General features: G+C 43.3%; 1 protein-coding gene and 1 pseudogene across 1 annotated transcript; one reads left to right on the plus strand and one right to left on the minus strand.

Annotated features, from left to right (window-relative positions):
• Nucleotides 1-5,070: 5,070 nt before the first annotated feature.
• On the minus strand, nt 5,071-5,820 carry LOC132499530 (olfactory receptor 11A1-like; annotated as a pseudogene).
• Nucleotides 5,821-10,497: 4,677 nt separating this feature from the next.
• LALBA (lactalbumin alpha) lies at nt 10,498-12,219 on the plus strand. Its single transcript, XM_060114191.1, has 4 exons — nt 10,498-10,630; nt 10,966-11,124; nt 11,602-11,677; nt 12,159-12,219. Exons 1-4 carry the CDS (start codon nt 10,498-10,500, stop codon nt 12,217-12,219), a joined length of 429 nt encoding a protein of 142 aa, XP_059970174.1.
• Nucleotides 12,220-16,459: the final 4,240 nt, after the last annotated feature.

The following is a 16,459-nucleotide window of genomic DNA, read 5'->3' on the forward strand; positions in this document are numbered from 1 at the left end:
TAATTTCTCTGGGTCATCCTGTTCTAAAGTATACCCGAGATGCTTGCTTGTTAAAGTGAGATTGGAGTGTTAGTTGTCACTTAGTTTTAATGTGTGAAGTGATGACATGGAAATGTAAAAGCAGGTTTTCTTTTCTATCTGTGATGACACCAAAAAATTAACGTTTTTCATTTTTTTTCGTATGGAGAAACATACCCAGCAATTAATGTAAAAAGAAAGAAGTGTGACTATCCGGATCCATTCTTGCATTTGTACTGAAAGGTCAGAGAACATGTAGTCAAGACTAATTGATTAAATTGTTCATCTTGCCCCTAAGAAAGATGATCAGTTCAAAAAAGTCAGTTTAGCACAAGATAATTTTTAATAGTTAAAAGATATAGGTTTAATCAATGTTTATATTCTTATATACCTCACAATTACAGTAAGAATATTGTGGAATTGTTTATCATATTCTCTGAGAACAAAAATTGTCTGCTTATAAGTCTATAGAAGTAGAACTAAATGGGTGTTATACAAGTTCTTATTGTTTTTTTTTATTAGCACATATGTCAAAGTTCCCAAAAATCAACATAATGGTTGGTATTCTTTTGATGTAATGCAAGCACAGCTCCAATTTTATTTCTCTGGCAAAATTTTTTATATATTTGAGGAATTGTTAAAAAGATATAACAGTACTCATCTGATTGGATAAAATTTCTTGATCCATTTTATTCATTCTCCCTCAATACGGTGATTTCTCCACATATTCTAATACTTACAATTGTCAAAATCCGTATCTTGACTTTACAGGGTCTTTCATGGTCTGGCCCCTGACTGTATCTGGCCTAATCTATTGCTCTCCTTGTTGCTTATGTAGCCAGGAGCCACAAAACGGGGATTCAAATCCAGTTCTATCTGGCTCTGAACCCAGTGCTCTTAGCCAATGCCCTACACTACCTTTGTAAGCACCTCACGTCTTTGCCACAGAGTGTAGGTGCCAGGTGGCCCACAGGTGTAACTCCAACTCCTGTCTCCACCTCAAAGCAGCTCTTTTCTTGAAGTCTAATTTTGTTAAAGTATAATATCCATTGAGGTGTATGTAAAAATCATAGGTGTAAAGCTTGATTACTTGTCACAAAGTAAATACACTCAGGTAACCAGGAACCAGACCAAGAAAAGAAATATTACTGTGTCCCAGCAGAGCCCGTGACCACCCTTCCAGAACATATTTCCCCCAGGGCAACCACTTTACTGAATTCTGAAACCACCAGTGTTTTCCTGTTGTTGAACTTTATAGGACCTCTTCCTTTGCTCTCAGTGGCAAAAACTGGCCCTTCAGCTATAATCACACACCAAAGAGCTCCATTTTTCAAATTGTATCTCATAAAGTTAGTGTCCAATGATGTTCATTTGAGAATTTAAAAATTATTTGTTCAAAATAACTAGGTTGGGGCTTCCCTGGTGGCGCAGTGGTTGAGAGTCCGCCTGCCGATGCAGGGGACACGGGTTCGTGCCCCTATCCCGGAAGATCCCACATGCCGCGGAGCGGCTGGGCCCGCGAGCCATGGCCGCGGAGCCTGTGTGTCCGGAGCCTGTGCTCTGCAACGGTAGAGGCCACAGCAGTGAGAGGCCCGCGTACAGCAAAAAAAAAAAAAAAAAAAAAAAAAAACTAGGTTGATTTACTTTACTGTAATAAATATTTTGAATTCCTTAGAATGCAATATGGAATATGTCTTAAAATGTTTCCACAGAACAGCTAATAACACGTGGAATACTAATATTCATCATGATATGGTGGGTGAAGCTTGACTCTGGGGATTTTCTGTGGGGTTCTCAAGAGTTCATCCTCACAGTTTATTCCCTTCCCCATTAATTAGATCCTCTGGCAGTGACCCATTCCCCACTAAAGGGAAGGACAGGCTAACTCGAATGGAATGGCCCCAAGTTAATGGACCAGTGTATGCTTGTCCCTGGATATGGGCTACACATGCTTACAGGACTGATGATTCAACCTTCCCTTCAGCTCATTAACCACAGCAGATAGTATGAAGGACCATTTAAAGGGGGCTGTTGTTTCCCCCCACATTAAGGGAAGCTCACTGTGTTTCCTTTTTTGCAGAGAATTCATTAGAGAATCAGATATTGGTCTGAGGCAAATGTTGGTTTGGACACTAAGGAGACTTTTTTTTTCCTGCTAACTGAAAATTTAAAAAAAAATTTAAAAATTTGAAGTATAGTTGATTTACAATATCGTGTTAGTTTCAGGTGTACAGCAAAGTGATTCAGATATATATATTCCTTTTCAGATTCTTTTCCCTTATAGGCTATTACAAAATTTTGAGTAGAGTTCCCTGTGCTATACAGTAGGTCCTTGTTGGTTATCTAGTTTATATATAGTAGTGTGTATGTTAATCCCAACCTCCTAATTTATCCCTCCCTCACCCCCCCTTTCCCTTTTGGTAACAATAAGTTTGTTTTCTATGTCTGTGAATCTGTTTCTGTTTTGTAAATAAGTTCATTTGTATCATTTTTTTTAGATTCCACATATAAGCGATATCATATGATATTTGTCTTTGGCTTACTTCACTTAGTATGATAATCTCTAGGTCCATCCATGTTGCTGCATATGACATTATTTCATTCTTTTTTATGACTAATACTCCATTATATATAAAAATACCGCATCTTCTTTATCCATTCCTCTGCTGATGGACATTTAGGTTGCTTCCATGTCTTGGCTATTGTAACTCGTGTTGCTAGGAATATTGGGGTACATGTGTCTGTTCCATCCAGCAGGGGTGTGGGGACAAAAGGGAGAGGCTCAGCTGGAAAGGGAAGAAGGAAGTTTGGGGAGAACTCTCCAGAAAGAGGGCACAGGGAAGAATACAGCCTGCCCACCAAAATACCACCACTTTTACATGTTCCAAGTTCACGTCCACCATCCCTGTTTTCCACATGCCACCACTCACGCAGCCCTGCAGCTTGAAAACTGCAAGCACAAGACTCAAGCCAGGTATTTCTGGGTCCAGAGTACTGCCTCTGGAGAAACAAAAGGCAGTCAGACCGCAGACAGCCTGTGAGGCTGTCTGGTCACTGGGCCACTCCAACAGGCTGGAAGTGCCCCCATCAGATGATGAAGGCAGACTTCTGTCTCCTCTGTGAGGCGAGACAATGTGGGTCGGAGAGTCAGAGGCGTCCGGTAATCAACCCCTCTCCTCTGGGCACCTCTTTGGGGTCTAGGCTGGAAATCGGCCCCCAGAGCCTCAGGTGGACTCCGCTGGTGCTCTGGTGCCCTCTAGTGGCCATCCTCTAGAACGCCAACTCTCAGGCCTTCTGCCACCCTCTCCAGCACATCTCCCTCTCCCTTTCCTGCCACATCCCAGACCAGAAGAGCTCCTGCCAAGGTGTGTTGCTCCCTAGAGGTGCTGATGGGTTAGACCAGGTTCCTGAGGCCATGCCCTGGGGTGATCCCAGGCTGCTGGGCACTTTTCTTTTGTCCACATCTCTAGCCAGCTGCCTGCCACTGGCCGAATGAGAAGTTTGCAATGAGGTGGGCCCACGTCTGGGATGCTCCTGAGGAGGCCCACCCATGGGAGGAGGGTCCTGTCTGTCCCGCCCTCCGATGGGTCCCAGGCTCCAGGCGGGAAGCTCTCAGCCAGTGTCTGAACACAGGACGCTGCGTCCTCATTCTTTGTAAACGCTTGGAGTTACCTCGATACCATTTTTAAAATGGATCTTCCAGTCGGTATATTTATGAGATAAAGAATTTCCCTCATTGGGCTTCCCTGGTGGCGCAGTGGTTGAGAGTCTGCCTGCCGATGCAGGGGACACGGGTTCGTGCCCCGGTCTGGGAGGATCCCACATGCCGCGGAGCGGCTGGGTCCGTGAGCCATGGCTGCTGAGCGGGCGCGTCCGGAGCCTGTGCTCCGCAGCGGGAGAGGCCACAACAGTGAGAGGCCCGCATACCACAAAAAAAAAAAAAAAAAAAAAAAAAAAAAAGAATTTCCCTCATTAAAATTTAGGAACAACATATTATTAGAACGAGCAGGAAGACACAGGATGCTCCCAAATGATCTATTACTTGGAGGATTTAAAAATTCTAACGAGAAAACACTCACTCTCTTCACCCTCTTGGGCATCAGCACAAGGCAAGAATTGGCTGCACTCTTTATCCTTCTGATTTCTCCAGAACCTTTCCTTCGAGGAGAAATCTCTGGACTCTGCGGGGACTGTGAGTGGTGACAGTCAGCTAACTCTGAAACTGAAAAGCTGGAGGAAACAAGACAGGCGAAGGAGATGAGAAGTGGTGACAGGGAACAGCAGGGGCGTCATGTTCAGTCTAAGGCTGGGAGTCTGGGTTAATCTCCAACGAAGGTAAGGGCGGCCAGGAGCTGACCCCACTAGCCTTGTCACATGGGGTGGGGATGGGTGATAGTCAAACCGCCATAGCCACTTTCAGAGAAATAAAGAAGAGTGAGAGGGCACCTCCGGGAGCCAGTTTGAAAACGGTCACTGTTGTGAAATAATAAGATGCACTTTTCAGAAAAGTGAAGACTATTCTCTTGGTTCTCAAAGACTTGCAAATACTGTGTGTTCTACCGGAGGCATGCTGAAGCCCCCAGCCTTTGAGGGCAGAAATGGGAAGTAATCTGGGTTCAAAACAATCCAGCACTCACTCCTTGAGGGTGTTGAGGACGACCAGTGTCCACCCCTCGGGTGCTATGGGGCCTGAAATCCCCTTATCACCTGGGATGGGAGGGGCCATGCAGGTACCCCACTGGGCAGCAGGGGGCTTGGCTGGTGGGCTACAGACCATTATCAGATACATGATTTGCAAACATCTTGTGGCCTTTTAGATGGTGGATTATCCTTTTCTTTTCTCCAAGAGATCCTAAACCTCTGTAGGGCACTTCATTGCACTTAGAGGGAGAGGAGGAACGAAATCAAGCTGGCAGGTGTCCAAGGCCAGGGCAGCCCCTAGGGCTGGGGAGGGAGGCAGGAGGAAGGGCTGAGAGTTGGCATTAGAGCAGAGGGCCACTAGAGGGTGCCAGGGCACCAATGGAGTCCACCTGTGGCACTGAGGCTGGATCTTCAGGCTCGGAGGTGAGAGGAACAGGTGGAGAAGGCTTTCTGCTTTCCATAGCTTGAAGGTATTCGCAGTGCAGCGCTTAGAATGAAGGCATAGGATGCCACAATCCACAGGAAGGGGGCCAGTGTCAGGAAACCTGAGATGCTCGCTCCAGCTCCCCACATGACCCCCACATCACCATAGAATAGCCCTACAACTGGAGTAAACTCACAGAAGTAATTGTCGATCTCCCTGCTGCCAGGGCAGAGAGGCAGAGGGGCTGCCAGGGCCAGAGTGAAGGCAGAGAAGGAGAAGCCACTGAACTAGGCTCCAGGCAGTCATACAACCAGCTGCTCATCAGGGCAGGGTAGCGAAGGACGTGGCAGATGGCCAAGTAGTATCATGGGACGTGGCAGACAGTAGCAGGCACTCAACTGCAGTCAGTGAGACAAAAGAGTAGAACTGGACCAGACGGTGCCCAGCAAGATGGTTTCCCGCCCATCCAGGAAGCTCTGCAACAGCTGATGCACGATGTTTGAGGTATAGCCAATCTCCAGCAGGGAGAAGTGGCAGAGGAAAAAGTACATGGGTGTGTGAAGAGTCCGACTGGAGGCCACAGCCAGCAGGATGAGGTTGTTGCCCCCAACTGTTACCACATAGACGACCAGAAAGAGGGTGAACGGGAGAAAGCCCAGGTGTTGCAGCTCCTCAAAGTCCTCTAGGATTAACCAGGTGGTCTGGTTCTTGCTGTCACTACTGGGCTGCTTTCTCATCTAGATTTGTCCTCAAGAGAACAGAGGAAGGTAATATTAACGAAGACTGTATTATGACCACACACCATGTTTGGCTTATTAATTTATTCATCAAGCAAGAACTGGCTACAGGTTTTATTGTCTCCTGTTTATAGAAGTGAAACTGAGACACAGTAAGTTTAAGTCAATTATTCAAGGTCATTATGGTGGAGTCATGATTTCAACCCAAGTTTGCTTGACTCCAAAGCTCCTCACTACTATCCTACAGTGCTTTTTTTTTTTTTTTTTTTTTTTGCGGTATGTGGGCCTCTCACTGTTGTGGCCTCTTCCGTTGCGGAACACAGGCTCCGGACGCGCAGGCTCAGCGGCCATGGGTCACGGGCCCAGCCGCTCCTCGGCATGTGGGATCTTCCTGGACCGGGGCACGAACCTGTGTCCCCTGCATCGGCAGGTGAACTCTCAACCACTGTGCCACCAGGGAAGCCCCTACAGTGCTTTTTGAAATCCTTTCTGAGTGATAGAAATGTCCATATCAGAGAGCAGTATAGGGCTCTTCCAACCAGCTATTTACCTGACAATCTTTGCTGAGCATCAGCAGGAGAACCATCCCTGGTAAACTCTTCTGGAAGGGTAGGAAGAGGGCCCAGGACTCCTTGGGAGGTGGTCCTGCTCTAGGTCTTGCACATTCCTGAAGCAGTCACTCATCTCAGACTATTTTCCCTTTCCAAGAAAATGAGACTTGGAAATCCTGACAAAAAATGTATGTCATCTACTCCATGAGAGATGCCATATAGAAAGATCTGAATTAACCTAGATCCCACTCTCCTGGGAAGCCATTCTTTTTCCTTGGACAAGTGCCCTGGTGACTGTTGGTAAAGCCATTTTCAAACTTTGCCCAGTCTCTAATCAGTCTGCTGGAAGCTGGGGATACTTTCTTTTTCTTGATTCTCCTGCCTTATGTTCCCTATACAGGCCAAAATGTTCAGCTTATCTCACCTAACTGTAGATTCTTTAGAAATTTCTACCCTGGTTTGTTTTCTCTCAGTTATTGCAGGAAGATAATACCAACACACAGGAAGATCTTGATAAGTACTTGTGGAATATATGAAAAAATAAATGAATTAGTTATAATAAATTTCCAATAGCAAATTGCCATGGAAAATTTCAGCATCTGAAATTAATGCTTGGGCTAGAGAAAGAGACATTTAAATGACTACCAAGGGAGAAGGAATCTCTGGTCCCTCCCCTAACTGAGGGAATATTGGAATATTGTTACTCAGAGCTTGAGATGGAACCATGATTAAAATTGTAGGTGGAAGTCAGAGAGATGAGTGTGTGTGTGTGTGTGTATGTGTTAAGCTGAAGAAACCAGAAAGCCCAACACAATATAGAGTTTTCTCATTTTTAAAGTTAAGAAAGATGACTTTCCACATTGGCAGATGGCAGCAAGAACACAGGGTTTTTGTGTTCTTTTCCTGGTCCTACCTGTTCTTCTGGACTTGAGCTTACACCATGCAGACACACATTGGTCACATGGGCGGTACAGACATAGAGCAAATAGAGTACTTTCATATGTTTTTGAACATATTTTGTCTTCTATGTACTAGTGACTTCTTAAAGAACTAGGGAGAGACTTGAAATGGGAGTGGAATAGGACTCCGGATTTAGCAGAGAGATGGAGCAAGGGAAGAAGCTAGTAAAACTAACCAAACCAACAAACCAGTCAACTGACCCAAAACGTTTCAAATCTGAGACTGGTTCTCCTGTCACTTGGCTGCCTTGTGAATAAGCCCTCTGTGTGCTGCAAACCTCAGTGTCTCAGCGTTTTGGTTGCTGCCCATCAGGCAAAACCAAGCTGGTTCAGTAACACTAGGACATCAGGAGTTCACAAGTGGATTCATCTAGAGAACTGACAAATTTGTCAAAGAGAGTCGGATCTTGGATCTTTTTTTTTTTTTTTCGGTACGCGGGCCTCTCACTGTTGTGGCCTCTCCCGTTGTGGAGCAAAGGCTCCGGACATGCAGGCTCAGCGGCCACAGCTCACGGGCCCAGCCGCTCTGCAGCATGTGGGATCTTCCAGGTCTGGGGCACGAACCCATGTCCCCTGCATCGGCAGGTGGACTCTCAACCACTGCACCACCAGGCAAGCCCAACTCACCTTATCTTTGATAAAAGAGGCAAGAATATACATGTGGAAAAGACAGTGTCTTCAATAAGTGGTGCTGGGAAACTGGACAGCTACATTTAGAAGAATGAAATTAGAACACTTTCTAAAACCATAGAGAAAAATAAACTCAAAATGCTTAAAGTCCTAAATGTAAGGCCAGACACGATCACACTCTCAGTGGAGAACATAGGCAGAACACTCTATGACATAAATCACAGCAAGATCCTTTTTGACCCACCTCCTAGAGAAATGGAAATAAAAATAAAAATAAACAAATGGGACCTAATGAAACTTAAAAGGTTTTGCACAGAAAAGGAAACCATAAACAAGATGAAAAGACAATCTTTAGAATGGGAGAAAATATTTGCAAATGAAGCAAGTGACAAGGGATTAATCTCCAAAATTTACAAGAAGCTCATGCAGCTCAATATCAAAAAAACAAACAACCCAATCCAAAAATGGGCAGAGGACCTAAATAGGCATTTCTCCAAAGAAGACATACAGATTGCCAACAAACACATGAAAGGGTGCTCAATGTCACTAATCACTAGAGAAATGCAAATGAAAAGTGCAGTGAGGTATTACTTCACTCCAGTCAGAATGGCCATCATTAAAAAAATCTACAAACAATAAATGCTGGAGGGGGTGTGGAGAAAAGGGAACCCTCTTGCACTGTTGGTGGTAATGTAAATTGATACAGCCACCATAGAGAACAGTATAGTGTTTCCTAAAAAACTAAAAATAGAACTACCATATGATCCAGCAATCCCACTACTGGGCATATACCCTGAGAAAACCATAATTCAAAAAGAGTCATGTACCACAATGTTCACTGCAGCACTATTTACAATAGCCAGGACATGGAAGCAATCTAAGTGCCCATCGACAGATGAATGGATAAAGAAGATGTGGCACACATATACAATGGAAAATTACTCAGCCATAAAAGGAAACTAAACTGAGTTATTTGTAGTGAGGTGGATGGACCTAGAGTCTGTCATACAGAGTGAAGTAAGCCAGAAAGAAAAAAACAAATACTGTGTGTTAACACATATATATGGAATCTAAAAAAAACACACAAAAAAACGGTTCTGATGAGCCTAGGGGAGGTACAGGAATAAAGACACATACATAGAGAATGAACTGAGGACACAGGGAGGGGGAAGGATAAGCTGGGACGAAGTGAGAGAGTAACATTGACATATATACATCACCAAATGTAGAATAGGTAGCTAGTGGGAAGCAATGTATCGCACAGGGAGATAAGCCGGTGCTTTGTGACCACCTAGAAGGGTGGATTAAGGAGGGTGGGAGGGAGACACAAGAGGGAAGGGATATGGGGATATGTGTATACCTATAACTGTTTCCATTTGTTATACAGCAGAAACTAACACAACAGTGTAAAGCAGTTATACTCTAATAAAGATGTTAAAAAAAAAAAGAAATCAGGTTTAGACATTGAGGTAGAGAGAATGACCCCCTGTGTGAAGGAAGCTAACAGCTATTGGCACCATGACGTGAAGCTTGATGCCAGCAAGTTGAAGGAATCATCAGAACTAGTATCCTAAACTCTACTGCTCAAGGACACTGACCCAAAAGCTCAGATCCAGAATCTTGTTTTATAGGCTCTAGATATATACTACTCCAGCCTTAAAGTGCTTGAAGTCCAATCTTCCCACTGGCTTGGGTCACTCTTTTTTTAACCTTCTGTGGCCAACTTTGAAGCTGTCTACAAGTTTATATGTTTATGAACAAGTCTGTTACAAGTTATTACTTTTAGGTTTACAATGTGTTATCTGGCTATTTAGTGGTAGTGGTGGTTGGATGTGGGGAGGCTGATAATAGCTCATAGGGTAACTAAATACTGTCATACACACTTTTCAAGTTCTCCATTTTCATGAAATAGGAAGTCTCTTGGTCCACGTTATATCTGATTCTCAGTCTATGTTGCCATATTCTATCTCTATTCCTGAGCCCTCAGCCACGAACTGGCATATCAAGGAATTCTTCCTTTGTTTCATGCCTGGGTCGACTGGGCAAGTGCCAGCTCTGATCCTGGAACCATGACAAGTGATGATATACATTCCTTTCCCAAATTCTGTATTTCTCTAAGGAGAAGGGGGAGTTGGCCATGGACCCTTTTTGTATTTTCTAATTGCTTCACTCGTATTACCCCTGAGGCCTCCTTTGTTCCTGAAGTAGGTTGGGGACATCCTGCTTCCTAGAACCAACACTACAAGAAATAAAGGTATAAACAAAGCCAAATGGGAAACAGGATCATGCTTGTAACTCTCTCTGGACAGGTAAAAATACTTGGTATGATCTAGAGATTCTGGGAAGGAAAGGAATAATGGGGTGAAATTATGGAAGGCAGCTGGCAGGCTAAATGTTTCTTTGTTGGCATGACCAGTCTGTCTTCATCCTCTTCCTGGATGTAGGGCTTGATGCCATGACCCCTGAGGCTTTCTCCACAAATAAAAGGAGGTGAAGTTGTGTGGTGACCCCATTTCAGAATCTTGGGAGCAACCAAAATGATGTCCTTTGTCTCTCTGCTCCTGGTGGGCATCCTGTTTCATGCCATCCAGGCCGAACAATTAACAAAATGTGAGTTGTTCCAGAGGCTGAAAGACCTGGATGGCTATGGAGGCATCACTTTGCCTGAATGTGAGTTCCCTGCTATCTTGCTTTGTTCCATACTTCATCTTCTTCTGTCTTCCCCACCCTTCTCTTCCTCCTCTTTTTTTCCTGTACTTTTAATTCAATTATCTAATAATCCTCTTATCTGCTCATCTGTTTACTCTCTTATTACATTTATTCACCTATCTCTCCTTTCTCCCATTGTCTGATCTTTTTTTGGAACTCTTAGTCTTATCAAGATACTCTGTGGTTGGCCATATTTGGAGATTGGCTGGAGAGCCTTTTTCTGTCTGGGAATACAGGTCCTCATTTATGCTATATGTGGACATCCCTGTGATATCTCTTTTTCATCTTTCTTTCAGGGGTCTGTACCGTATTTCATACCAGTGGTTGTGACACACAAACCATAGTAAATAACAATGGCAGCAAAGAATATGGACTCTTCCAGATCAATAATAAAATTTGGTGCAGAGACAACCAGATCCCTCACTCAAGGGACATCTGTGGCATCTCCTGTGAAAGTGAGTGACCACTTTTACCATGTTCCTGTGTTTTTTTGGAGCCTACTCCTGGGATAATCTCCTTTTTTGGTGTCAAGCGCACCTCTAACTTCACTGCTTTGGATGCCACATCAACTGTGGGACTTCAATTGATAGTACTGAGTAAGAGGCTGTTAGAATTTTTCATTATCACCAAATCCCCAGATAGTCCCTTAAAGTTCACGGGTAGATGATCTGAGCTGTTTGGGGATCTTGAAGTCTAATACCCTGCATTTTCAGAGTAAGTCAGTCGATGAAGTTGATAATTCTTCTAGAGATGCCCCCAGAGAAGTGAAGGGAGTCCTTACCTAGGGGGAGGCATTACTGTACTGGATTTCTCATATAGAAAGGCAACAGGCATAAGCCTCTAGATCAGAGAATGACCAGGCAAGAGGGAAACTCATTACCTTTCTGGGTAATACTTAGCTCTCTCATTTTTCCCCCTGTAACTCCTGCCAGAGTTCCTGGATGATGACCTTACTGATGACATTATGTGTGTCAAGAAGATTCTGGATAATGTAGGAATTAACTACTGGTGAGTCCCCATTCTATTTTCTACTTTACCCTTCTCCTCCTTATTCTCACCCCTTTAGTCCCAGCACCATTTCCCTTTCTCTCTATTTCCTGGTCTTTTAAGCTAGAATGTAGTCTTCAAAACAAAACTCATCAAGCAGACTCAGGTTTTCAATTTTCAAGCCTCACTCACTCCACTCCTGTTTAGCAATTTTCCTAACAAGTGTTCCTTAATAGAGGGCTGAGACCCAGGATTTCCTTCACCTGGATTTGAATATTTAATTCTAAAGCAAGCCCTTTGTACCACTGCCCTACAATTTTCTTGGAGTTTAAAAAAATGGACCTTACTCCACTAGGTGGCTCAGTGTCCCTTGCCATCTGGCTAGGAAAGTGTAATTTTCACCCATACTCTTCCACCTCGTCCCTCCTGGGGATAAAGCTAGATGGAAGTCTGAACTAAGATCCGGCCAGTCAACTTGCCTTGTCTCTTTCTTCATGATCAGGTTGGCCCATAAAGCACTCTGTTCTGAGAAGCTGGATCAGTGGCGCTGTGAGAAGTGGTGAACGCGTGCTGTCTTTGCTGCTTCTGCCCTCTTTATGTTCCTGGAACTCCTCTTCCCTATGGCTACCTCCTTTTGTTTCTTTGTACTCCCTTGAAGCTAATTTGTCTCTGAGCCCTGAGCCCTGTAGTGACATCATTGGACATGCAAGGACTATTCTCCAGGGATGAGTGACTGGTGCTCTGGACTTTTGACCCTTGCTCAGTGCCCCCAGTGGCACTTTCATTACAACAGTGGATTCTACCTCTATCCTGAATAAAGGGCCTGATTTTGAGTGGCTGGCTGTATTTTCTTCCTGGAGGGAGAGGGAGGAAATAGGGTAAGTAGGTGGACATGGCCATGGGTCATAGCCACCTTCATCTCTGCTAAAGAGGAAATAGGCTGAACTTATAATAACTCAAAGGTACAGATTACTTTCTGTATCAATTCAATTCAATGAACATTTATTGATCACCGAGCATATTAAAAAGCTATGGAGGGGTACTACATTTGGCTAAAAGCATCTGTTGCCTCAAGAACTGTAGGAAAGATAAGATAAGCATTAATAAATAATTATAATACAAGAAAGAGTGTCATAAGTATCATGGGAGAGGTTAGAAATGTGCCCTGAGTATTCATAAGAGGAAAGATAATTTATATTTGGTGAAGGGCTGTGGGGAAAGGGCTCAAGGCAAGATTCATGACAGAAGTGACATTTAAGCTTGTTTGAAGTTGGGATTTTGACAGGTAGAGATGTAGGGTGGGAAAAGAACAGCAAGGGAAGGGGCTCCAAGAATCTGAAATGGGTGACTTGAGGGGGGTTGAGGTATTTCTTTACCCCTGAGATAATGAAATACCTTTCACAAATTGCTGTGAGAGGAACTCTTTCTAAAAAACAATAGATGAGAACAGCTCAGCAATTGAAAAATCTGGACACCTGGGGCCTTTTTGTTGGGACCCTGCACTCCATTACCTCTTCTTGCTGCTTCGCTGGTCTTTAAGGAGGAATTTTGAAGAACTGTATTCTAATTTGATTATGAGAAATGTGAAAGAAGGAGAGTCAGGAGATTTGATTCCTAAAGTCTGTTTCTGTTTCTCATTGATGGTCCAAAGCTGGGTAAGTCATCTCTGTCTCTGGGGCTCAATTTCCTCATCTTTAAGTGACAGTTTTAGTCTAGTAATTTTTCTGAGATCTCTTCCTGCTTTGAGAATCCAGCATTCTAAGACTCCAATTTGAATTACCCTATTTCTGTATTAGCTAAGATATATCTTCTAATTCCCTCCTCCTACCTTCTATACCCACTGGGGCTTTAGGCATTCAGACCATATTTCTCTTGTCCCAGAGACCAGCAGTTCCCAAATGAATCCCCCATGGCCTGTTTAGGGACCTATAGGGCCAGGCAAGGGGTGGACAGGCCATCCCTCTCCTATACTTAATGAAAACAAACTCTCAGGAAATAACTTGGTATTCATCGTATGATTTTAGTTTGAATTTGAACACAATGTGACACATCTCCCAGGGGTATTGCATGCTATTCCCTCCCTAATTATGGGACAAAAGACTTTTCCCCAAGTCTACAGGGTTTTAGGAATAACCCCTGTGCATGGTGGTGTGTGGGAGGGCAGGATTGAAGGGCCACTCCTCCCACTGATCTCACACATTTACTTACTACTTTGCCTCAGTTACACCCTCAGGAAGGTATATGCTCTGGAAAATATAAGGGACCAGCTCCACCAAGTGGGCAGAGCAGAAATGCAACTAAAGCTGGGACTGTATTGCTCAGCTTCATAGCCCGGGCCTTCATTCTATAGAGAAATATCCTGATCTTGGAAATTTCATCTGTGAATGTACCATATATGAGGCCATGATTTTCAGAGGGTTTTGCTGAAGGAAACTGACAATTGCAGAGAGGATCTTAGCCTGAGGCTCAAAGGATCAACAACAGGTAGAAGCTAGGGAGCTGGCATGGATGTGGTCTTGACTGATGCAGACCTCTCTGCCTTTGGTTAGAAGCAGGACAGAAAACTGCTGTTGTTCTCTTTCAGAGAACCCTCTTGGGAGCTGAATGGGAGGTGGGGTGGTAGCTGAGCATTTGTTCTGCTTTTTCCAACTCCTTCTCCTTCCTCTAGGCCTGGAAAAAGTCCTGAACCAGGCAGGGATTGGAAGTGGCACAGGCTAAGGTGGGTGGTGGAGAGACTCAGGGCAGGGACTGTCAGAGTGCACACGTTTCACCGAGCTCTGTGTGAGGAGGACCCTGGATGGTGTCCCAAAATATGGACTCTTTTTCTCTCTTTCTATCCTGATCTCTCCTTCATGCTACTTTTCCTGTCATCTATATTGTCATGAAGGCAGGAATTTTACTGGACAAAATTGTTTCTTTTCATATGTTCCTTTTCTCACCCCCTCCTTCTCTCTCATTCATTCTTTTTTTTCCACACTAATTGAGAGCATATTAAGTGACAGGACATACTAGACACTGGGGATACAGAATCTGTTAGGGGTTTTGCTCTCAAGACTTACACTTTAGAGGAGGATACTCTCTCCTATTTCCTAGAATCATGCAACAGAAAGGACTCTTCAGACAGATCCATCGTTCATTCCTGCATTCACTCCTTAATCAACAAATAGTTATTGAAGATTTATTATTTGCTATGTTCTATTTAGGTGTTACTTGTTGAGAACAAAGACAGCAGGAGACACACTTATTTTATTTCATTTCTTTCTAAGTTACTCTGGAGTTGTAGATTTTGCCAGAGATTTTTTGGTATGGGAACAAAGGAGGAATTGGGTCTCAGTACTAAGAAGGGACTTTCCCAGAATTAAGTGGGATATTTACTAGTGGTCAGATAGGTTGATTTACACTTTGTGCACAGACAAAAGTAAAGAGAGAGGTAGAAGGGGAGGAGTAGAAAGGACAAGAAATGAGAGGAAAAAGCAATAGCTGTGGAAATGGCTGGTGAAGCTGTGAAGATTTTCTTCACTTTTTTCCCCCAGATTTATAGAGAGATAATTGACATACATTTCTGTACAATTTCAAGGTATATAGCATGATGGTTTGATGGTTCTCTCTATATATACATATATATATGAGTATTGCAATAGGTTCAGTTAGTATCCATTATCTCAAAATTCCTAATTAGGAAAATCCTGAAAGTTCCCTCTGATGGAGAAAATTTTCACACATTGAGGTATGGGGAAGTAATTTTGGCTTATACATTGTTCAGCCTGAACTTTGTGTGAACTAGAACAGCGTGTTAAACACACACAGCACATCTGCTTTAACCATTAAGGTAAAGAATGTCTGCTTTGAAGATAAGGATAAAACTCCTTGCTTATGACATCCATATTAACACTCCCTCGAAGATAAGGTTCTCTTCCCAGACACCAGGGTACCGCTGTCTCACTCTGTATATACTAAACCTGTCTCTTTTGGAAACTTGAAGGCATATACCCCTGTCATGTTTGATGTATGTTCTTTGTTCTGATAAGGTATGTGACTATGCTAAAAACCATGCTTCAACGGAGCAGTTTCTCAGAGTTATCTGAGAGGCTGTCTCTTGGGCTATAGTCCTCAGTTTGGCTCAAAGAAAACTCTTTTCTATTCCTAAAAAAAAAAAAATCCATCATCTCATAAAGATACAATGTAAAGAAAAGAAAGAAGAAGAAGAAGAAAAGAAAGAACTTTTCTCCTGGTGATGAGAACTCTAAGGATTTACTCCCTTAACAGATTTCCTATGTATCATACAGCAGTGTTAACTATAGTCATCATGTTGTACATCACATTCCTAGTACTTAGACTGGAAATTTGTACTTTTGGTCACCTTCCTCCAATCCCCCTTCCTCCCACCCTCCACCCCTGATCTCTCGCATGTCTGATCTCTTTTTCTATTAGTTTGGTTTTTCCCTAGGTTCCGCATATAAGTAAGATCATATTGTATTTGTCTTTCTTTGTCTGACTTGTTTCACTCAGCATAATACCTTCAAGGTCCATTCATGTTGTCAAAAATGGTAGAATTTCCTCATTTTTATGGCTGAATAATATTCCATTGCTTTACCCATAACTTCTTTATTCATTTATCCATTGATGTATGCTTAGCTTCTTTCCATGTCTTGACTATTGTAAATAATGCTGCTATGAACATGGGGGTGCAGATTATCTTTTTGAGTTACTGTTTTCATTTCCTTTGGATATATTCCCAGGAGTTGAATTGCTGGATCATATGGTGGTTCTATTTTTAGTTTCTTGAAGATCCTCCATACTGTT

This window comes from Mesoplodon densirostris, chromosome 11, assembly GCF_025265405.1.
Source record: "Mesoplodon densirostris isolate mMesDen1 chromosome 11, mMesDen1 primary haplotype, whole genome shotgun sequence".
In the NCBI taxonomy this organism is placed as follows: Eukaryota; Metazoa; Chordata; class Mammalia; order Artiodactyla; family Ziphiidae; genus Mesoplodon; species Mesoplodon densirostris.

Coding starts and splice junctions, on each gene's coding strand:
- LALBA (XM_060114191.1), top strand. CDS start 10,498: ATGATGTCCTTTGTCTCTCTGCTCCTGGTGGGCATCCTGTTTCATGCC. Junction 10,631..10,965: donor AGGCATCACTTTGCCTGAAT/GTGAGTTCCCTG, acceptor TCTTTCTTTCAG/GGGTCTGTACCGTATTTCAT. Junction 11,125..11,601: donor CTGTGGCATCTCCTGTGAAA/GTGAGTGACCAC, acceptor AACTCCTGCCAG/AGTTCCTGGATGATGACCTT.